This window comes from Phyllostomus discolor, chromosome 6 (genome assembly GCF_004126475.2).
Source record: "Phyllostomus discolor isolate MPI-MPIP mPhyDis1 chromosome 6, mPhyDis1.pri.v3, whole genome shotgun sequence".
Lineage (NCBI taxonomy): Eukaryota > Metazoa > Chordata > Mammalia > Chiroptera > Phyllostomidae > Phyllostomus > Phyllostomus discolor.
This window is the reverse complement of record NC_040908.2, coordinates 79,739,424-79,762,832: the sequence shown is the minus strand read 5'-3', so window position 1 is coordinate 79,762,832 and position 23,409 is coordinate 79,739,424. Positions and strand designations below refer to the sequence as shown.

At 47.1% G+C, this 23,409-nt stretch overlaps 2 protein-coding genes across 4 annotated transcripts in view; one reads left to right on the top strand and one right to left on the bottom strand.

The window, feature by feature from the left end:
- The first annotated feature begins 9,467 nt into the window (after positions 1-9,467).
- On the top strand, positions 9,468-22,078 carry IL10RA (interleukin 10 receptor subunit alpha). 3 transcript variants are annotated; one of them, XM_028517559.2, is made up of 7 exons: positions 9,468-9,650; positions 11,623-11,743; positions 12,305-12,489; positions 13,390-13,559; positions 14,152-14,299; positions 15,985-16,103; positions 19,206-22,078. In XM_028517559.2, the coding sequence occupies exons 1-7, from the start codon at positions 9,590-9,592 to the stop codon at positions 20,130-20,132; spliced, it is 1,731 nt and encodes a 576-aa protein (XP_028373360.1). In that variant the 5' UTR covers positions 9,468-9,589; the 3' UTR covers positions 20,133-22,078. The 3 variants fall into 3 exon arrangements, with proteins under 3 accessions (XP_028373360.1, XP_035884388.1, XP_035884389.1); XM_036028495.1 differs by lacking the exon at positions 9,468-9,650 and having other exon boundaries at positions 11,251-11,743; XM_036028496.1 differs by lacking the exons at positions 9,468-9,650; positions 13,390-13,559; positions 14,152-14,299 and having other exon boundaries at positions 11,261-11,743.
- SMIM35 (small integral membrane protein 35) overlaps positions 18,745-23,409 on the bottom strand; it is a 125,042-nt gene continuing 120,377 nt past the window's right edge. The window contains exon 5 of the mRNA XM_036028502.1: positions 18,745-19,028. The gene's annotated coding sequence lies outside the window, so the exon portion shown is untranslated. The remainder of the gene's footprint in view (positions 19,029-23,409) is intronic.

The window sequence follows — 23,409 nt, the reverse complement described above, 5'->3', positions numbered from 1 at the left end:
TGGGAACCATAGAGGGGTAAAAACAGAGTTGGGGGCAAAATCTCATTTGATTTTTACAAAAGCCCTGGGAGGATGACAAGACAGGGATTTATATCCTCACATTACCACAGAAGCTGAGTCTTAGAGATATAAATTGATTTGCCAAATACAACAGAGTGAGCTGGCAAGTTGTCTAACTCCACCCTGGCCTTTTTATACAAATAGTTCAATGAGAAAAAAGAGAGTCACTGCTATTATTTAAAAAACAAACAAACAAATAAGTTGAGGTGCTCGATGACAGTGGTCAATAAAAAAAGTTGCAGATGAAAACTGTTGGTCAAACAGTACTCCACAAAGTTGGGGGTCATTCAAGAAGATTAAAACCACTAGTGTTTATCAACAAAGGTTCTCTGTAGATGGTGTTGAATATTCTGCAGAAGGAGGGAAGAGGGGGGCAGGAGGAAGACCAGATGGGTCCACAGTCCCAGGGAATGCAACTCCTCTCTCTGACTGCCACCTCCTAGAGTTCCATTCTTGGTGTGGACCCCTGTGCACAAAGCACTTGGTGGCATGTGCCCTGGAAACCCATTTGGATCAAGCAGTGCAGGCAGCAGACCTAGAGCTGGAGTCCCAAAAGAGGAAACAACCAACCCCAGGGTCTGCTCCTAGTCACACAGATCTCTGAGGGTTGTCAGCACCTGGCCTACTGCCTAGCACACAGTGGGGCCACATGAAATGTTTGTTGACTTGAGTTGGGTGCTCCTGAAAGGTACTAAGGCACAGAGAGGCGACATCATTCTCCCAAGATCACATAGCCATTAAGTAGTAGAAGTTAATGGTCAACCCAGGTTGACAGACTATTCAGCACTTAAACCCTAGTGCTTTACCCTCCACCCTATAGTCTCTTGTCCCAAGGACCAGAATAATGTCATCTTCTCATCCTGTTTCCCACGATTCACAACACAATGTCTCCCACACAGCAGGCAGACAAAAGGGTTTTTTTACCAAAGCTTAGAGATCTGTCCCTAACATCAAGCTTGGGGCTTTTCCTTTCTAAAACACATGCCACATAGGGCAGGAAGTTAAACGATGGTGACTGAGGGGGGAACAAAAAGGAAGTCCCTGGGTATCAAGCAGTAGCCACAGGCTGGGACTATTGTAAAGGGTAGGTGCACATGTACCATATTGACCCCTGCACAGTTCCTGAAACCCAGATGCCTCTCCCTGTGGGCCTCACCTCAAGCTCAGCACATCCTACCAGTGCTGGTCACACCCCAGTCAGCCATCTTGTCCCTCTGCCTGAAACACTCTTCCCTCTCCTTTTTACCTGGTTCCTTCAGATTTCATTTCAAGCAGCACCTCCTCATGGAAGGTTTCTTGGGCCTGTGGCAACAAATCAAGTCCCAATTACAGACTCTCATAGCAGTTAGACAGTTACAATTTTCATTTTCTTTGGGTGATTACTTGGTTAACATACATCTCCCCTTCTAAACTGTAAGCTCCAGAAAGGCTCTGCCTTGCTCACAGTGTATTACCAGTGTCTGGTGAATGTCCAATAAACATGTCAAATAAAGGACTGATTAAATAAATATAGAAATGAATGTTGAAAAATGATCTTCCTCTATGGCAGGATGAAAATGTCTTCCCAGAAGATGTCTATGTCTGAATCTCTAGAACCTGTGGATGATACCTTATATAGAAACAGGGTCTTTGTAGGTGTGATTACATTAAGGATCTTGAGGTGGGAGATTATTCTGGATTATCAAAGTGACTCTTAAATGCAATCACATTTAGGCTCTTAAGAAGCGTTTGCTATGAAAAAGAGACAGAGGGAAATGCAACACACACACACAGAGGAAAAGGCAACAGGATGGAGACAGAGACTGACTGGAGTGATGCAGCCACAAGTCAAGGAATCTGGCAGCCACCAGAAGCCAGAAGAGGTGGGAATAATTCTCCTCTATAGCCTCCGGAGGGAATGTGGCCCTTTCAGCCCCTGATTTCAGCCTAGGGAAACCAATTTCAGACCTCAAGCCTCCAGAATTGTGAGAGAACAAATTTCTGTTGCTTTAAGCCAGCCAATTTATGATAATTTGTTACAGAAGCAGCACCCCCCACCACCACCATCAACTGATACACTTCCCAGCCTTGACCTTCCTCCTCACTCTAACCCCATCCTTCCTCTCATCAATCTCCATGAGGAAACACTTCAGATTTCGAGGAGGGAGAAGAATCACAAAAGGGAAAAAGGAAAGGAAGAATCAAGAAAAAGAGAGGAAAGGGTGAGGGTGAACGGCTCAAGTATGAGTATGTAGGGGAAGTGTATTTTACTCAGATGTGGGAGGCAGGCCAAAGCTTCAAGAAAAGCCCATGTTCAGTCTGCCCCCATCTCTCTCACAGTGAATATTCTTGGGAGGATATGAGAGACAGGCTGAGAGTTCTCAAGACCTCTGTCTTTCAGCTGCTGGAACGCTTCCCTTCCAATGGAAGAGCCATCCTATAGCCAGGTGAGCCTCATTCACTGGCCTCCAGTCCCATACTGGCCTTGTCATTCCCAAACATAACAGGCACACTCTTACCCCAGGAGCCAGAGAAATATCTCATTTTGAGGTTGAAAAGGGACCATTTCCTGAGATCAATGGGTGGGCAAGCATCTCATATTCACATGGAAACCCTTCTGTTAATTTATAAATGTAGACGCAAGTAGTGAACACTTACAAGAATTTCATGAGCCTCAGAGCATTTGTTTACTTCAGCTTTCGGAAATTAGGTTTAGAACTTCTATAATCTATAACATTAAACATGAATCGCCTATTTGGAACTTTATACTATGCATCAAAGTGTTGATAAAATTGTATGTATTTATGAACATTTGTTACTTAATCAAATAATTTTTATGTGTTAAAAATTTATTTACCAAGTCAAAGTTTTTAGAAGTGTAAAAATAACCCCACGTACACAAGAACTCTAAAAAGCTGCAAAGAAATGCTAATTTTCCTTTCATGGGTATTGAGAATTTTCTAGTTGGGTTCCTTGGTGTCCTGAGAAGAGGGGCTCAGGTAGGAGAGAAGGGCAGGTTAGTGAGGGCAGAAAGGACATTACTGGTTACCAGAGAGACCAGCAGGACATCCCTGCATCAGCCACCCAAATATTGGCTTGTGAAAAGAGTTTGGAAGAAGGTGAGAAGAGCATCAACCAACTTGTTTTCATGTCCCCAAAGGTCAGATGGCCACAGAATGAGCCTGAGGGTGAGGTGTCAACCTGCCGTCATCTGAATGAGCTCTTCCTCTCTGACTTTCGATTTCTTGTAAATTATAAGAACTACAACTGCACCCTAGATGGGAGAGCTTCCCTCTTCCATGCCCCCTCCCACCGCTGCCCCATGTGCTGGGCATGTGCACACTCAGCACTCACCACCCCCAGCTGACCTCCAGTTACCACTGCCTGTCCTTGTTATTAATTCTGTGAAAGAGAACAAAGCCATATTTCCAATATGTTCTGGGAAAACTGCTAAAACGTAAGCAGGGGGACAGAGGGATTGACATTCATGCAAAGATTGCAGGATTCAATGGGGACTTCAAGATCTCCTAGAGCCATGAGAGACACGGAGAAGAGGTTTCAAGATGTGGCCAAAATGTGCTTGGTCTGGCAGTGAACAGAAAGGAGACCCAATCCATTAAAAAATAATAATAATAATAATAATATCAATTGTACTAATACTCCCCTTGCATGTGTATTACACCTTAGAGTTTACAAAGCAGTTTATATCTAAGCTGATCCTTTTGATATCAGATCAAAGTTATTTATTACAGGCCTAAATCCCCTGAAAATACATGCATTGAAAAAGGTCATTGTCTGACTAATTTTTGTACCCACAGTGCCTAAACATAGGTATTTAACAAATAGGTACTTACATTCATCATCAACAACCCCAACAGTTTGGAAGAAAAGGTGTCATCTCATTTTGCAGTTAAGAAATCTGAGACCTGGGGAACTGTGACTTGCTCAAAGTCACAAATGACAACTGACAACCTGAGGCTTAAATCCCAATCTCAGATCTTCCCATCCAGCACTCTCGCTGCTGCAAGAGGTATGGTGGAAAATAGGTCTTTAAACTCTTAAAGCTAAAAAAGCTGTGATTCAAGGGGTTAAAGCAATTCCTGCATCCTAGAGTAATAATTAGGATGTGTCTTCAGATGGAAGCCTTCCTCTGTCCTTGTGAACTTTCTTAGTCATGTCAATATAAGTAAGTTCATGTCCATCATTTTGGGAAAAGCCCTGGGCATCAGCAGTGTACCCAAGGCAGGTGCCCTGAACTGAGGTTTTCTTTGGCAATGCCAACTGAGTATTTCCTTAGTAGAACTCACGGCCCTGAGGAGTTAGAGAAACAAGTTTTCCCCAAGTCTGAGTTTAGGCTGCCTCATCCCACACCTGAAAATCATCGTTCTTTGTCCAGATATTGCTGACAGAAGACCAGGGGCCCAGACAAGGGCAGGAGAAGCAGGTGGTCCTGGTATCTTTTCCTCTATGGATGAACAATTGTAGCAAGGCCCTGGACTAGGCCACACAACTCCGGTCCCACTTGCACCATTTCCTAGGCCTACCAAAGCGGGAAGGAGATATACCAGCAACTAGCCCCATGTGGGCCACCTGAGCTTGACTATATCTTAGAGGTGGCACTAGGAATTTACCTTGAGGGATATTCATATTCCTGTTGAAATCACTTCAAAAGAAAATTAATAGTAAGTGAACTTTAAGCAGGGGAAGGAGGCCTCTCCTCTCTGGGGACAAAAAAGTCATTCAGAGACCTGGAGATTTCCAAAGATAGAAAGTTAGCTGGTCTCTCCTGCCACTAACTGCCAGAAACTTAAGGAAGATTTTCAGAATGGTACTGACCTGGTGCAAGCACCAAGTAGCTATGTCTTGAAGTAGTTTTAAATTGTCTCTTTGGTACTTTGTTATTCTCAAGCCTCCAGCAGCATTTAAAAATCTTACGGTCTCTGTGACCACACTTGAAGTGACCAACTACAGCCCAAAGGCAACCATCGCAAGACACTAAGAGGTGAGCTATGAGATTGCCACGATGGCTTTGGGCATGTGAGGCTTCCCTGACAAACCCCCAAGCTACCCAGGAATAGAAATACAAGAGCAGATGGACTTCCTGCATTTGTGGGATGGGGACTCAGACTGCTGTTAAGTTGAGAATTCAAAAGAGATGACATCCCTAAAAACTGGAGAAGTCAAAGTCATCTGGACTAGAGAGGGAAGACACAACTGTTTCTTAAAATGACATGGGATTTTTTTTTATCAATGTTCTGTTCTTAACCTCTTGCATCCCAAGTTCATAAAGCAATGACAATGGGCTAGGTCTTCACCCTTCCTGACAAGGTCATCCTGGGGCAGGGCTCAGCACAGCATATGGCCTGGATAGAGGCCAAGTGAATGCAGACAAGCAAACAACCTGAGAAGGGGACTGGCTTCCTCTACTCAGTGTGAGGCCTTCCTGCTGAGTATTTCTACTAACCACACCCTCTCTCACTTGGGAAGCCTTTATCAGTTGCTCTGACACTTTCGTATCCGGCCTTACAACAGCTGGGAAGGTTATAATGATCTGATCTTGTCAATGGCTAACAGAGGTACAGAGACTGGCCCAAGGGCACACAGCTGGCAGTGGCCAAGCTGGAGCTAGAACTAGGTCTCTTATTTCCAAGAACCACAGGCTCCTCCCAGCAGCCTTGTGAACCATGGCACTGACTAAGAATAAAGAGAAGGCCCAGACAGACTGCAGGTGTGAGAAGGCTGTTAGCCCCAGCTCTGCTGATTCAAGAAATTAGCAGGGGAGGTCCCTCACCTTGGAAATTAGTATTTCTTCTCCTTTCCTCTAGGCCAAAATAATCTTAGGACTGTATAAATGTAACTACTCCTTAACTGTTGAGGAGTTGAAATTACATTTGGCGCTTTGAAGGCCACCTCAAGGCTGATGTGGCCCCGAGGTAAAAATTGACACCCCTGCTCTAGGCCAACAGGTATGGCACCCTCTCACAGTCTTCATAGTTCCACAAGCTTAGCTGCTGTGGTGTGTCAGGCAAAAAGAGAACTTCAATCAAGAGTACAAGGTTTGGATTTGGCCACTAACTAGCCAAGTCACTCTGGCTAGTCACCTCCACATTCTGGGTTTTCTCTCCATTTAAAGTGCAAATCTGCCATGTCCTTCTCCTTTAAGGATGCCTGTCACCCACCCAGCCAAAAGTCAAACTCCCTACTTGAGCCTGAGTCACCCTCTAAACAGTAAAGAGGGACATTCAGAAGGGATTCTGTCCCTTCTGAGCTCTTCATATGCAGTGAGGAGGGAGTCAGGCAGACGGCAGAAAATAATTAGGTTCTGTAACAACAATGAGCAGGCTCCTCCTAGAGCTGGGGCTGGCCCTTAGTGACCTCTTCATCTTATACCTGTGATTCTCCTCGACTCAATGACTACCAAGTGTCCCCAGGCAGCTTCCTTTTCTCTGTCTCCTCCTGGAGGTCAGTTCCATCTAGGGTTCTCTCCCTGTTACGTGTAGCTCTGACATAGTGACCACAAGGTCTGGGACTTCCCTAATCACCAGCACAGAGACAGAAACTGCAAGTTGTGCTTATTATCACACTTGAGTACAGACTTTCTTCCCACTCAGATGCCCACCCTGTCCCCCAGCGAGGCCTGTTTAGAAGCATCATCTTGAAGACATAAATGAAGTGAAAATGAGACAGTGGAACCATCTAGACCTCAAAATTTGCCCTAAAAATTTCCCAGTGTGGCCATGGGAGCAAGACGTCTGTCTACCCAGCTCTGTCCACAGGTTCCCTGGAGCTCACCACACTCTCTTTGCCAATGATACTCAGCCCCAAGCTGTTCCTCCTCCCCCACCCTCACTCTTTCTCTCTGTCAACTCACTAGACATTTGTCTTTTCCAAGAAATCCTCCAACATGGGGGAGGGCACTGATGATCTGCTGGTGAAAGCATGACCTCTGGAGTCAAACAGACCTAAATTGTTATTTTAACTCTGCCACTCACTGGCTGAGTGATGCAGACAAGTGACAACATATGTAAAACTAACTTCCCATCTGTAAAACACTGATAATGATGCCAATCTTGCAGGGTGGTAATAAGAATTAAATGAAACAATGTTTGTGCATTAACCAGGGTAGTTAACACTAGCTGCTATAACAAAAATTCCAGAATCTAGATACAATAATAGTTCATTCTTCACTCAAATCACAGGCTGACATAGGTATGGTGTCTTTCCTTAATTCTTCCCTCCAAGAGATGATTTGGGCACCCAAGCTCTATTCATTCCCTTAGAGTCTTGTACAGGCTGGGCCCTTTCCACCTGGCAGACAGAAGAGCACAGACAGAGACACCAGGCCAGGAAGTGGCACCCATCAATTCAACTTCATGTTGGTTAAACTCCAGTCACTAATTTCACATAATTGCAAGGGAGGCTGGGAAATATAGTTGTCCTGAGTACCCAGGAAGAGGAAATGGGATTGCTAAGCATCTAGCCAGTCTCTTCTATAATATGGCAAGCATTTAACATAGTGCCTGATACATAGTAAGAGCTCAGTAAACAAAAGACACCATTATAATTATTTTCTATTATCTGTCCCAATACTGGTATGAATACCAGAAATCACAGAACAGTAGGGTGGACTTTTTGGAACACTGAGAATGAATAACTGAATACAAATCAAAATGGGATTGGAAAAACAAGCTACAGTAATATGTCTAACATAACTCCTGTTCTGGATGCTCTCTGTGAGACCACAGGATACACTGGAATAGCCTACACTCAAATGCTGGCTCTGCCCTGAGCAAAATGTTAACTTATGTCAGCCATGGAGTTTTTCTCATCTTAAAACAGGACTGCTAACTTACCCACTTTACAGCATTCTTCAGAAATGCCGTATTCCCTCTTTCTAAGTATATACTTCCCTCTGTTTGGAACACCCTCTCTATCTGCTCCTCACCCCATTACCTCCTACTCATCCCTCCAACTTCAGCTTGTATGTCACCTCCTCCAGGAAGCCTTCTCTATCCTCCACCCAAATTGTGGTTGAGTGCCTGTTCCTGTGTCCCAATATTAGCCTGTAATTCCCATTCCAGACCACTTAATACATTAAAATCTATGTTTACTTTCTGTCTTTAGCAAACTTGTTAATTTCTTGATAGAAGGGACCTTGTTTTGATCACCACTTTATCCCAGCTTCAGTTCAGAGTATAGCTCATAATAAGTGTGCCATAATAGTTGTAGAATGAATTAATTAAGAATCCTGACCTTTTTTCAAAATGATGAGTTAAGATTTTTAAACTCTTATAGCTCAACAAAAAAAACTAAAAGTAAAGGTAAGTTCAGAAAGAAACAGCACAGTGTACAAAAAGTCACGGGGAACTAAAAAGTCATTCCAGAAAGCAGCCACACCCCGTGGGTCATGCTTGGGTACTTCTGAGCAATTGGCCACCCTTAATCTCTCAGTTGAGCAACAGAGGGTGCAAAAACATTCTCACACATTAAAAACCCTGGGCTCTTCCTCCCAGATGATCTGACACCCTGGCAATAAGAGCTGTCTGATCAGAAGGGTTGGCCGGATGGACCATATGACCCTGCTGTTCACTCTCCGTGTAGCTGGGGCATCCCTGGCCTTCATGACCATCATCAAAAAGTACAGTCTTTTCAGTCCCAAAGCAGACCCTCAGACCAGACACAGGATGGGATACCTCCACCCCCATACACAAACATACTCTGAAGCAGATGTTACCATCCAACGAAGGTGGAAGGGACAGTGTTTGTCTCCCATTCCCTCACATCTTTGGTGCACCTGAAGTTTCAGATGAGTCAAGTGACACAGAGATATAGGTGATGCTATTAACCAGCAAAAAATGATAGCTGTACACAGGAGAGTTCAGGTAAGCAAGAGAAACCAAAAGCAGCTAGGAGACATCATGAGCAACCCTCCAAAAAAATATTAAGTCAGGTAGAGGGCTGCCCACTTTAATGTCGCTCTACACTGAAGTACTAGGACAACACCAGGACTCACACACATGAGTCCTTGCACATGTCCCTGAGAACCTGGGACACCGCTCCAATCCCCACCTTACTCGTCTGGTGAAATTAGCTCTTAACAACCTCACCCCATCTCCTGCTTTCAAAGGGGCAAGGCTGTGCATAACCACTTGCACCCCAACACACGCACAGGCGCACACACCCTCCTCGGCTACCCAGACTGCTTTTACAGGATTGCAACCAGCCCAGGGGATCACACGGGGGGGGGGAGGGGGGGGGTTGACAGGGTAGGTTGGGAGAGTGGGCCGGAGCCCCGCCTCCGCCCAGGAAGGTAGCGCACTCGCAGTGCAGCTGCATCCTCCAAGCCAGCAGGGGAGGTCGGAGGCGGAGGCTGTGCACTGGCTGGGGGACTCAGCTCCCTCGAGGCCCCGCCCCGCTGACGTTAGCCACACACGGCGTGGGTGGGGCGGCTGGCCGGAGTTTTCAGTCTCTGCCCCGCGGAGCCGCTGCTGGAGGCTCGAAGCCCAGCGTTGGCGTCGGCCCAGGCCCCAGAGGATGCTGGGCGCCCAGGATGCTGCCTTGCCTGCTAGTGTCGCTGACCGCTCTCCTCAGCCTCCGCTCCGGAGCTCAAGGTAGGGATCAGGTTCGGCCAGGCCCTGCCCAAGCCGCACCCGCCCGGCTGAGTTGTGTGGTGACCAGACCCGACTCCCACTGTCGTCACCTTTACAAGAAATTTCTGCGCCCCCACGGACACCCCCCCCCCCCCCCCCCGGTCTGGCTGGCCCTCTGGAGAAAGGGGCATCCGTTACCTTCTCGCAATCGCTCTCATTCTGGCAAACCTGGGTCTCAGGCTCACCCTTTGTGGAAGCGGTACATGCTGAGATTCCTTGGAGGGTGTGTGGGGGGGCGGCGGGGGTGGGGTGGGTAGACAAGTTAAATGACTTTCTTCCCTAACTCGTCGTCCGCTGCCGCTGAGGAGTCATAACTTTATCGCTGGCTTTTTTGTTGTTCTACTTCAAATGATCGGACTGCTATCCCTCTCAGGAATTACTTTGATCCCCCATCTTACTCTACCTTCCCTTAGCCCTCCAATTAACCTGTTTCTGCCCTTTGCATCTCTCTCCCACCCCAGCTGTTTTCCTCCACTACACCTATCCCCGCTCCTTTTTTTTATCCCCTAAGGCACTCCCACTGCCATCCGCCTCCCTCCTGCCTAGTTCTACCCCTTACGTCAGTCTCCTAACTCAGTCAGCTGTGCCAGAAAGTTTCTGTAACTGAGAAGAGCAAACCCTGGAGAGAGAATGAAAGAGGGGGGAGGTGGAGGGGCCAAGAGCAGAAGCAGGGAGAGTAGGGACTGTAATCTCTTCTACATGCCAAAATACAAAGTAAAACCTGCAGTCACCCATTCACATGATCAAGAGTTGAGTTGGGGATGTGCAGCCCAAACACCACAAAGACCTGCTGCATTTTTCACTTTCTACCTAATGTTTAGAAATTGAAGCACAGACTTGAAGATCAAAGACAATATAAGAAATAGAGCAAGAGACAGGTATACTTTCTAAGTGAATATAACAGTCAGAAAAGAAGAAGCATTATTAGAGAGATGATGAGAAGTTAGGGAACAAGGGAAGCCTGAGAGAGTTGCTAACAGACAAGAGACATTGAGGGATCAAGGAGAGAAGAGGAACTGGGTGTGGATATTAGCCTTGACTTATTTCATTGCTCTTGATAGGCAAGACTTTTAATGTAGGTGTATTTGTTGTACTCTTACAAATGAGAAAAAAGATTCAGTGAGGTTTAATAGTTTGCCCAATCACACTGGCAAGTACTAGTTTGAAACTCCTGAAGTTGCCATTTCCCAAGGTGAATGATATGTGTTGAGAGGGAAGGGGAGAAAGACAGGCACTAGTATTTAGTGTCTCGCTATGGAGCCAAGGATGTTCACTCTTTGTGGAAAGAGCTGCTTTATTCTGTATGTTCTCACCCAACTCAAGGCTGGGCACCTGGCCATGGGTAAAGCCTTTTTAGAAGCTGGGGAATGGGGCAAGCCCTCAGCTTGGGGTTGTGCAGCAGACCTATGAAGAGAAACAGTCAGATGCCAACAAGCAGGGTATCTGTGTGCCCAAAGAACTCCAAAGAGAAGGCCTTGGGCTGGAGCCAGGATAGGAACCAGGTGTGAGGATTGAGGGCAGGCCTTGGAATGGGGCTGGAGCAGGGGCAAGGTGGCAGAGCCAGGCCACTTCTGCTTCTGATCACTAACTACACAGAACACTGATTCAAGGACACATCTGTTCTGGAATCAGACACATTTGCATTCAAGGCCCCACTCTTCCCCTTACTAGCCCCATTGCCTTGAGCGAATCACTTAGCCTCTCTGAGCCTTCATTTCTTCTCAGTAAAATTGGGGTAATAAATGCCTACCTTGTAGGGCTATTGTGATAATTGAATGAGACCATATGTGTAGAGTATTAGCAGAACACCCAGCTCATAATAAAGTACTCAATAAATTGGAGCTGTTAAAATGCTTGCCACCATATCACCATCACCATCATCGTTCCTGGGGGTGGGCTCTGCTAGCTCTGATACTCATACCCTTCTTCCCAGGGACAGAACTGCCCAGCCCTCCATCTGTGTGGTTTGAAGCAGAGTTTTTCCATCACATCCTCCACTGGATGCCCATCCAGAATCAGTCTGAAAGTACCTACTATGAAGTGGAGCTCCTGAGGTAAGGAAAAGGGAAGAAGAAAGGAGTAGGTGAGTCCATCCCCTTCTATTGCCCTGACACAGAAGGATACCTGCCTTGTTACAGAAGTATACCAGGAAGGACCCTGACACATATCTATCAGTTGACAGGGACTGATTAAGTCTCATATGTGCTGGGTGAGAAAGCCACAGTATTGCCTTTACCCTCAGGATTTTTCTATCTTATTGGAAAAACAGGAAAAGTACCCATAATTTAGTTAGAAAACAAAGAAACCCTAATGATTGCAAATGTAGTTGGGAGAAGGGACAGATTAGGCTGTGTTGCAGTGAGTAGCCAGTCTTTTGGAGGAGTTGGGTTTGAGCTACTCATATTTCAGTCTAAGAGTCTTTTAGAACACAGAGAAGTTGGTATAGGTCCCAGAACCATGGGAGATTGCTTTGCAATGAGATGCCCTGAACTAGAGAAAATATCCCGAGGGCTATACCATCATGGCAACCCTCTCCCCTGGCCTCTTGCTTCCCTCTTAAAGGAGATAGGTTTGAACAAAAGTGTGAACCAATGCCTACCCTGCTTTCTCCCCAGTTATGGAATGGAGCTCTGGAAGTCCATCTCTAGCTGTAGCCAGACCCTGGTGCCATGCTGTGATCTCACCATGGTGACCCTAGACCTGTACCACAACAATGGCTACCGAGCCAAAGTCCGGGCAGTGGATGGGAGAAAGCACTCCAACTGGACTATCACCAGGACCCGCTTCTCCATAGATGAAGGTGCTTTTTTCTCTCCTGGGCCTAGAACATGACTTTCGGGGTCCTTTCCACCCAGAAGCTCTAGTCCAAAACTGTTCTCCATGTTCCCAGAGCTTACCATGTTAGCCTGGCTTCTTGACCAGGGACCTAGTTGCTCAAACAAACCTGAGTCAGGATTTTGGAGAAGGTTTAGATGAAAATAGTCAAGTTGTTCAAGATTTAAAAGGGAACTGGAGTTGCTTATCCTACAGAAGAGAAGTCTTGGGGTGAGTTGGGGCAGCTCAGTCACAAGGGTCAGAACTGTGTATTTAGAGGGTTCTGGAGAGGAAGCAAATTCACAAAGTATTCAACACAGGGAAGCAAGCAGCAAGCAGAATTGGAGCAGGTACCCCCCCCCCACCCCATTAGGGATGGACCCTCAAGGGTCAGGGTTTGAGGTTTTGAAGTGGGGAGATAACTACTGAGGAAAAGGTAGGAGTCTCTCTTTGCAGAGATAGAAGAAAAGGATAAGTCCCAACCTCAGTGGGGCTCATCCATTCTGCAGATTGGGATCTACAGAGCTCTGTCCAGGTGATAAGCCTGCACTGCAGAATTCAGAGCCAGAACTGATGGTCTAGGATGGTCTAGGTCAGTGACTCCCAAATGCCTGTCTGAAGGCCACTTCTCAACTGGCGGTGGAAACATTACATGGGGAGTATGTTTACAATACTGGATGTTTCCATGGCCCTGCTTCAAAAATTTAAATTCACTGTCTTGAGTGGGCCCAGGGCATCTGTTTTTTAATGTGTTCCCCAGGAAGTCCTAATGGTCTGCTATGTTGGAAAACCTGTTTTGTGGTATGTAAAGCTTGACCCTAGAGGCCAGGCATGAGTGGGGGATCCAGGCCCTCCCCTGACCTGCATGGTTTGCCTCCCTGTACAGTGAATCTGACAGTTGGCAGTGTGAAGCTAGAGGTGCACAGTGGCCTCATCCTCGGAGAGATCCAACCGCCCAGGCCCAAGATGGCCCCTGAAGGTGACACATATGAAAGCATCTTCCCACACTTCCGCGAGTATGAGATTGCAATTCGCAAGGTGCCAGGACACAATAAGGTATGGGATTCCAAAGACCATAGGTAGTGGGCTCTACCAACCCTCACCTCTCTCATGCTAGCAGAGGAAGGTTGTATGGTCATAGGGGCAGGGAAGGGAATTGAGATGACTTCAGCCCTCAAATGGATGCTCTTGCCAGGTAGCAGGGAAGATACTACCTACTAAGTGCCAGGCACCACAGGAGACATTTTGTGGCTACTGTCTCCTATCCTCTTGAAGGTGGGTATTTTACCCATTGTATAAATGGGGAAATGAGCTCCAGGGAGCTGTGTGATTGCCCAAGGACACCCCATAAATGGGAGGTCTCTGGATCTACAAAATTCATCCTCTTTGCCTTCCACCACAGTAGATTCCAACCCCTTCTGGAAAGGTCCTTGGCATCTATAAAACACTTCCTTTTCTCTTTTAATACAAAATGAACCATGGTGATTACAGAGACCTTGGGCTGTGTTGATTATGCAGGGTTTGTTATCTTAGAAAAAGAATACTAAAGGAGATTGACCTAGATCATCTCTAATGGCCCCTCCAGCTCTCATCCTCCACGTGTCATGAAACAAGGGTATTTTGTTTATTGCTGTTGTTTTAATTTCAGCTCACAAAGAAGGTAAAACATGAAAACTTCAGCTTTCCAACCCCTGGTGAGGTGGGAGAGTTCTGTGTTCAGGTGAAACCGTCTGTGAGCTCCCGCATCAACAAGGGGATATGGTCCGAGGAGGCGTGCATCGTTGTTTCCCGGCAGTGTGAGTCGGTCAGGGCTGCAATTCAGACCACATGGCAGGGCAGAAAGGGCCTTACACAATCCAAAAAGTTGCTGATGTCAGGCGCTATGCTAGGCAGGCCCCAAACAGTTCTCCATCTCCATCCTCACAGAGCCCTGTGAAAGATCTCCTATTGTCCCCATTTTAGAAATGAGGAAACTGAAACTTAGTACATGTAAGGCACATCTTAGGGCAGAGCCAGGTCTCCTGATCCTGCAGTGCTTCCACTTGAGCACAGCTGTGCCTCCCAGAAACCCACAGGCCACCCTCAGTCAGCAGTGGTACTTCCTGTTTCTTCCGATCCCCTGCTGTCCTCTCTTAGATTTGAATCACAAAGGGCCTTCCCTATTTCCCTACCCCTCAAAGGAAACAAAACAGCTGACTCCTTGCCACAGCTGCTAAAGTCAATAAACACTATGCCAGGTTCTCAGCCTGCACTGGGAAGCGGAGGGAGGAGAGGATTTAGGATGTGAAGACTGTGGTCCTGCCCTGAGGATCTTATTTGGGGACAGGGCATGACCAGTGGAAGCTGTAACCAGCAACTCAGGAGAGCACATGTCAAGTGCACAATGAATTATGCACTGGGGGTGCCCATTCCATAGTGCTCAGGGTTCATCAAAGACCAAAGTGAGTACTTACATTTTTATAGTACACTGAATTTCATTGAGGGCACTCATAAACTCATTGCCATTTAAGCCTCTCTTCTATTTAAGCAGGATAAGGCACCATTTGTTTGTCAGGCAGCCTTAAGAGCTTTTTCTGTATTCACTCACTGATATAAGAAATAGCTTTGTGGCCCTGGCTGGCGTAGCTCAGTGGATTGAACGTAGGCTGGGAACCAAAGTGTCCCAGGTTCGATTCCCAGCCAGGGTACATTCCTGGGTTGCAGGCCATAACCCCCAGCAACCACACATTGATGTTTCTCTCTCTCTCTCTCTCCCTCCCTCCCTCCCTCCCTCCCTCCCTTCCCTCTCTAAAAATAAATAAATAAAATCTAAAAAAAAAAAGAAATAGCTTTGTGTAGAGGTCTGGGTTCAAATTCCTGCTTTCCCACTTATGAAGTATATGGCCTTGGGCAAGTTACTTAACCTCTCTGCACCTTGGGATCCTAATCTATAAAAATAAGGATGAAAATAGTATTTCCCTCCTAAGGTTGTTATAAGGATCAGATAACTTAAGTAAAGGACTTGGTAGATGGTAAGTGCTATCTATTTTACAACCATCTTATGTAGTGAGCACCATTATTTTTCCCATTTTATAGATGAGGAAACTGAGGCTCAGAGAAGCAGAGTAATCTGTTCACAACCTCACAGCTAGTGAGTGGTGGGGCTGGGATTTGAACCCAGGTCTGGTTGCTAAACCCTCTGTTCTTACCTGCTGTACCATCCCAACTCACTGCTCTGCATGCAATGGGGTGAGTACAGAGAGCCTGCAGTGGAGCCACTGTATCTAATGAGAAGATCCTTCAGGGTCAAGGTTGGGAGGCCAGGCAGGGATTCCCAAGAACCCAGACATGTCCAGAGTTGTGGTCTAGAGGTAGCCTGGGGTGGTGGGGATCTCCTGAGCCACTCACTGAGTGGCTTCCAAGAGTGGCTATAGGATCCCCAAGGACTACCCCTCCATGATCCATGGTGCCTGACCACAAATGCATCTCTCTGGGCCTACAGATTTCACCATGACCAATCTCAGCATCTTCTTTGCCTTTGTCCTGCTGCTCTGTGGAGTCCTGGCCCTCCTGGCCCTCCAGCTGTATGTGAGGCGCAGGGGAATACTACCTTCTGTCCTGGTAAGTCTCAGGGCACTGCCCTGTCCTTCCCAGCCCCAGCAAGACTTCAGAAGATAGGTGCTCAATTCCAGACTGTCCCTTCCCTCAGCTTGGATGTTATCAGGAAAAGCTTTGTTAAGCACCATCAGGAGAGAGGGAGAACTTGACCAAAAAGCCCAGTGCTAAGAACATTGTCTTCTAGTGGCCCAGATAACATATGTACTGAGTAGTACCAACCTCCCACATGTCATTTTGTTGCTATTTAACTAATAATTGGCCATGGACCAGCCCCTGTGCATTACTACCTCATTTTATGTGAGGAAACTGAGATATAGAGAGATTGTTACAGACGCAGGGTCATACAACAGGGACAGTTGGATGGAGCCCAGTCTTTCCCACCTCAGGGGCTGGAAGAGTGCTCTGGAAGAGGAAGGACAAAGGGCTGAAAGTGCTGGCCCTTGGGCTGTGTTCAGAGTGGTTTGATGCTGGAGAGATTGGATGCTGCAGAGGAGGGGTTTATGAAGGAAGCTGGGATAGCTGAGCCCTCCCCGATGTCTCCTGTTCCTACACAGTGCTATAAATGCTGCACTCGTAGTCAGCCAGCCTCCAAAACTGAACTTCCAGCACTAAACAGTATTTCCAAACCTCAGCCTCTCTCTGGCATGGGATTTAGGTTGCCTGCCAAGTACCCCACAACCAGCTCATGGCTGGAAAGGGACCATCCAGAGGGATGCCATGGTCTTTGGGAAAAACAAGGACAGAGAAAAATACCCTCTGAAATTATTTTTAATAAGAACTCCAGGAAGTGGGGAGGCAGGGAGAGAAGAGGGGTGGAACTGCCCGGTGTAATTAGGGTCTTTGTCCAAGCAAAAAAGAACTGTGCTCCTAGCTGCAGGGCCCTGGGTAGAGAAATATGACAAGGAGACTGAGACCAGGCAGCTCCCACAGCCTGTGGGACTTATAAAGTGCTTCTCCATGTCTAGCTGAAGCATGTCCTTTTTCTGTGCACTAGGCAGATTCATGGCCCACAAATGCATGCATCGGCCTGTTTGACAAGTACTTCGAGCATATTCTATGTGCAGGGCCCGGGCTGGGATGGGCTGGGATGGAGAAGAGTACACTAGAGGGCTGGCTTTCAGGATGGATAACTAGAGAGCAGAAGGGTGCAGGAGGGAGGTCCTGGTACACTGGATGGAATATTATTAGGCACCAGGAAAACATCTAGGAAAAGTGCAAATGTGGAGCAGCCAAAAATGCCAAAAGAGATGACAGCCAACCTCTGGTTTCTTTTTTCTTCTGCACACTTGGATCACAGAATTGAGTTGTCCTTGGGAATTTCTTCCTCCTCAAGACAAATACAGCCCAATTCCTACATCAAATGACCGTGGTCGTTACTAACTAGGTGAATAACTTACAGTGAACAGAGCACTTTCACATTCCTTAGCTTGTTCTCATTCATTAGTTGTTGTGATCTGATCTTTCAACAATATATCAAGGTATTATTGGACAAGTGGAGATTTCAGATCAGGACAGTTGCATACAAATTCCAGGTTTGTGCTTTACTGCTGTGTGACTTTGGGCAAATCACTTAACTTCTCTGAAGTTTAATTTTCTCCTCTAGAAAGTAGAGATAATAGTGCTTCCTTAGAGAATTATTGGAGAGTAAAACTGAATTTACCAAATATTTACTGAGTGCTTTTTATCTACCAAGCATCACTCTAAGCTTGTTACATGCATTAACTGCAACATGAGGAGGCAAGTACTGTCATTATTTCCATTTTACAGGTGAGGGACTAAAGCACAGAGAGGGAAAATTAATTTGGCTAAGGTGACACAGCTGTTAAGAGGCAGTGCTGGGATCTGAACCCATGAAATCTGGCTTCAGAATACACATTTTTAATTTCCATCTATGTAATGCTAATGGGAACTCAACCAATAAGAGTTGCATTAGTCATCACATACAAAAGGAATGAGGGCAGGTGTGCCATAGCGAGTCAGTAAATCAGTCCACAAACTTTATGAATACCTACAACAAAGCTCAGTTTAAGCTTTGGGAACAGAGTGGCAAACAAGACTAGTAGCGGCTACCCTCCAGAAGTTTGGTGTCCTTTTAGGGGTAGGGAATAATTGTGTGTGCATGCATGTTGGTGGGCTGTGGGATGGATGAAAAAAAATTGTAACATGATTGGAGAAACTAAGTTCTGGGTGGAAGTAAACTAGGTCAATGTGGCAAGAATGTCTGGGCAATCAGGAGGGCCCCTGTAAGGAGGTGACATTCAAGCTGAGACCTGAAAGACACAACCATGGAAAGTGCTAAGAGAAGAGTATTCCAACCAGAAAGAGTAGCATGTGCAAAGGCCCTGAGATAGCACCACACTGATATGTTCCTGTGCAGAAAGAACACCACTGTGACTGGAGCAGAAGAGCTCACATTAAAGGCCCTGGGGTCTTCAGCAATTAATGTTGTCCTCAGCTGCTAGTTCTATGCTTGTTCCCACACTACAGCCAGCCCATGTTTGTGCAAGTCACAATTCAGGGAAGGAAGAAATGAATTTGGTGTTTTACATCATGCATTTTAAAAACAGAAATGAATAGGGTAGAGAATACAATACAATACAACAATACAATACAATAGATCATAGTACGCAGGTAGCAATAAGTGTTTGGTGAAACTGGTTTTAGTTATTTATATATGTTACATATTTATGGGCTACTTACATACAGGTTATTGTATAACACGTTTCTTATTTCGGGTCATAGGCAAAAGAGTTTGAAAGCTACTGTTAGATGAAGGTGGGTCCTGTCTGCTTTCTGCTTGAAAGCACAGCCATTGAGAAAGCTGACCACTCCCAATCCTCCTGTCATTCCACCTGGGCTCCAAGAATGCAGGCTTTTTCTGTATCTAGTTCTGAGCTGAACTGAGACTTTCATTTGAAGGAAAAAATTCTGAAACACAGTGAAAGGAACAAGTGGCAGTGGCCAGGCTCTGTAGTCCCCTTCCTTTGGAGTACTATCTCCTAGAGTGCCCCACATTGGACTGACCCATGGCTTCCCCCTGGCAACACTGGGGTGGGTTCCTATAGATGACTCTCTGCCTTACCCACTCTGCCCTCTCCTCTCCAGGTGTTCGAGAAGCCCAGTCCCTTCAACCTTATCGGTCAGCTTCCCAGCCCAGAGACCCAAGACACCATCCATCCTATCGATGAGGAGGCCTTCTCCAAAGTGTCCCTGGAGCTGAGGAACTCAGAGCTACATGGCAGCACAGACAGTGGCTTTGGCAGTGCCAAGCCATCCTTGCAGACTGAAGAGCCCCAGTTCCTCCTCCCTGACCCTCACCCCGAGGCCGAGAGAACTCTGGGAAAGGGAGCCTCCTTGGATCTGGACAATAGCTGCAGTGGTGGCAGCAGCAATAGCACAGATAGTGGGATCTGCTTGCAGGAGCCCAACCTGAGTCTGGGCATGGTGCCCAGCTGGGAGCAGCAGGTGAAGAGTAATAGCCAGGGCCAGGATGACAGTGGCATTGGCCTTGTGCAAAACTCTGAAGGGCAGCCAGGGGATGTACAAGATGGCTCAGCTCCAGGCCAGGTCAGTCCCCTGGGGCCTGAGGTGACTAAGAAAGAAGACCCAGCTGTGGTGACATTTCAGGGCTACCTAAAACAGACCAGAAGCACAGAGGAGAAGGCAGCCAAGGAAAGCTGCCTGGAAGAAGAGTCCTCCTCAACAGATGGCTTTGGCCCCCCAATCAGGATGTGCCTGGATGCTGAGGAAGCCTGGCCTCCACCAGTCCTGGCCAAGGGCTATTTAAAACAGGATCCCCCAGAAGTGACTGTCGCTCCCTCATGGGCCCCAGCTGGACAGTGGAACCACCCAATGGAGGAGTGGTCACTCTTGGGCTTGCCCAGCTGTGGTGACCTAGGAACATCTAATTGGAGCTTTGCCCATGGTCTTGCCCCTCTGGACTGTGTGGTAGCCCCAGGCAGTCTTCTGGGCAGTGTTGACTCAAACCTGGTCACCATGCCACTGATTGCCACTCTGCATTCCAATGAGTGACTCAGGCAAAGGGGCTGCTTTTGATTTCCGTCATGTCCTTCATGGACTAGGAGGAAGGGCCCAAGGGGTCAGAAGTGAAACATGATGCCAGTCTGGGCACCTTTCTGCAAGCCCAGTGGGGCCCAGCAGTGCTGGCTGAGGTCCTGGGCAGGAGAAGGCCATCTCACTGACCAGCAGAGTGTGTGGGTGGTCTCTTCCATAGACAGGGCCCTGCTGACTCTGGCAGAGCTGAGAAGGACAAGTCAGAGACCTCCTCTTTCCTCAGGACTTCCTATATAATGAGGAGTATTTGATCAGTGGAATCATGGGGCTTCTGGAATTGTGGTGAAGATGCTGGGGGAAGCCAGCTCCAACCCAGGTCTCCCCGCTTATGCCAGCCATGTGTCAGATCCTCCAGTGAGATGGAGACTGGAAGGATGCAGTCTTCAGGGCCCCGGAGCAGGGGTCATTTCTATGGGGAGAAGGAAGGAGCAATGACCAAGTTTAATCCCTGAAAGGGTCACCTGACCACTAACCAGCCTGGAATGGGCCCTGTGGAGAAGCTCCCTCACTAGCAGGCCCCCAAGACAGGAAGCTTGTCATAGATCTTATGGTGGTTCTGTACTGGTCAGCCAGTCAGTCAGTTAGCTATCATAATGGAGCCACAGGGGAAAATAAAAGGAACTAAGACCCAAAAGGGGGCTTCTGGCTCAGAACTCACCCCCCTAGGGCTGTCTCATGTCCACATGCAGACATGTCCCTCTTTCCAGCCAACACAGCAGCAGCCCCCTGAGGGGCTTGCAGTGGCCACACCACTCATCAGCCTCATTTTGCTGCCCCATCATTTACCAACAATGCCAGAAAAATCATGTGTGTTGTGTTGGTCAGAAGTCAGCCCTTTAGGTAGCCCCTGGGTATGGGCACCTCCTTGTCTGCCTCAGGGTCAGGGTCAGGACCTAAGCTTGTCTGCTGCTGACGTCAAGCCTCAGGCCCCCGGGACAGGGCCCTGGGCTGTGATCTTGCTCTCTCAGTGCTCAGCTGTGTGACCTTGGACCATCCACTTTTCAGAGGGTCTCAGGAACCCCATCTGCAGAATGAAGTTCTCTCCATGCTGAATGTTAGTGAAGCTTCCACCTGTGTCTGACCTGGGCTGGGAAGATACACCACAGAACCCATGTCTGCACAGAGCCAGCTTCCTTCACATGCTGGGGCTAACAGGTGGAGCAGAGTCCACGGCATCATGCTGTAAAAGCTCTAGACACTGAGCCCCACAAGGGGCAGGTGTGGGCCCAGCTTCCCAGCAGTCAGTTTGGAATATGAATTTAAAGCTGATTTAAAATCCATGGACAAGGAACTGGGAGGCGTGACAGGCCTGGGGTACGCCCTCCTAAGTCTTCCCATGGCCTTGCATTTCTCTGTGCCTGAGAACAGATGTGCTAGCCCAGGGAATCCAGCCAGAACCCCTCCATCCTGCCAGCGAGCTCTAAATGCCAGCCTTGTAACAACTCCCTCTGGAAACAGGCTTGAGGGAAGATCCCTCAGGTTTCCCTTGGAAGGGTTATTTATTTATTTATTTAACTTTATTTATTGGGAGGCAGCATAGTACAGTGAAAGAATTCTGAGTATTTCAAGAGCCCAGAAGTTCCAGTTCAGACTCCACTGCTTCTAGCTGTGTGACCTTGGGAAAGTCACTTGTCCTCATCTGTTTTCTCATCTGTAAAACTAGAGAGCAGCACCTGACTTGTTTCATCCCTAGGGGTGTGAGATTCCCCTGACAAAGTGGTTGTGAATGTGCCTTGAACACAAAACTCTGTAAATGAGTGATGTGTTTTTAATGTGAATAAATTGTCAAGACCAAAGGAATCATGTGAAATCAGTCTGATTTCTGATGACATAGTACCTGGTGGAGGAATAAAGTTGTTGATAATTGGGGATGATAATGAATAAAACGTGTGATGTCACCCTAAGAACTGAGGACTCAGGCTCAAATCAGACAGGCTCAGGTACAAAGTCCTCATGCCAACATTTATTGTCTATGACCTTGGGCAAATTACTGATCCTTTCTAAGTTCCAATTTCATCATCTATTAACTGGGAATAATTCCTCATGTGAATGTCATTCAGTTTAAATGAGATCACATGTAAAGAGTTTCACACTGTGCCAGGCACATGGTAGTCTGTGCATAAATAGTTCTCATTCTCATTTAAAGCTGAAAGGAAAATGGACAAGTTTTCTTGGAAACCAGTGAAAATGAAAGATAATGACAATATATGTAATAAAAATATGTAAAATAATGGAATGGAGTGTAAAAAGTATGTAATGTAATGAAAGAGATTATGAAAATGCATGTAAATGAAAGTATGCAGGGGGTTCTTTCATAAAATGGAAAGAAAAAGGTAGAAAGTATAACAGTATTTGGGGTGTAAATTCTGACTACTTGGAAAGGCGACCCTGGAAACCCCTCCCTTCCAGGAAGACAGCAAACCAGACCTCCCTGGAGTCCTGCCACCTGCTCCCATGGACCTGGAGCATCTACGGCTGTTTCTTCTAAGTGCGGAAGCAATCAGCATTCTCTTCTAAAAGCCTGCTCCTTCCACGAAAAGCCACAGGTGTGTGGGTTTGAATCTCTCCCCATGCTCAGCCCAGGGGGTGGAGCAAACCCAGGGCTGGTGGCCTGAGTCTCTGGTGCACTTTGCTCTTTGTCCCAGCCTAGATCCTTGAGGAGGTGACTGAGGACATCTTGTCTCGTCCCCTGAATCATCTCCAACGATGCCTCTCCCCTTTTCACTCTAAGAAAATAACAAGTTGTGGGGATGTCTCACTTTCAGAGAACTTGACTAATATCACACTATTTGGAACCTGCTCAGGCTTTTGCCCCGGAGGCCTCCTTGCCAGATTGGTAAGAGGTGTAGGTCACTTTCTCCTGGAAATGAGTGTTGGAGATGGCTTCTGCCCTAAGGAAAAGCCTGTGAGATAGGTTGGATGAAGGCTGGCCAAGGTGTAAACACTGAGAGAATGAGGCCATCAAGTTCAGGGAAAGCAGTCAGCTGGAAGGATAGGAGTGTCCAAAGCCATGAGCTCTGGCTGCAGGGCATGCCTGCTCCCCTCTGGTAGCATGAGGGCAGTTCCTGCCAGGTCTCTTCCACTTTCCAGCTGCTCTCAGACTGCCTGGCACAGCCCTGGTGGCCAGAGAAACTGAGCAGGTTCTTCCAAACAGCAGGCAGTGAGACACTTCTAGGCTTCTCAGGAATTTGGATTAAAGTCCCCAACAGAAGGCCCCATTGATTATTAAACTGAG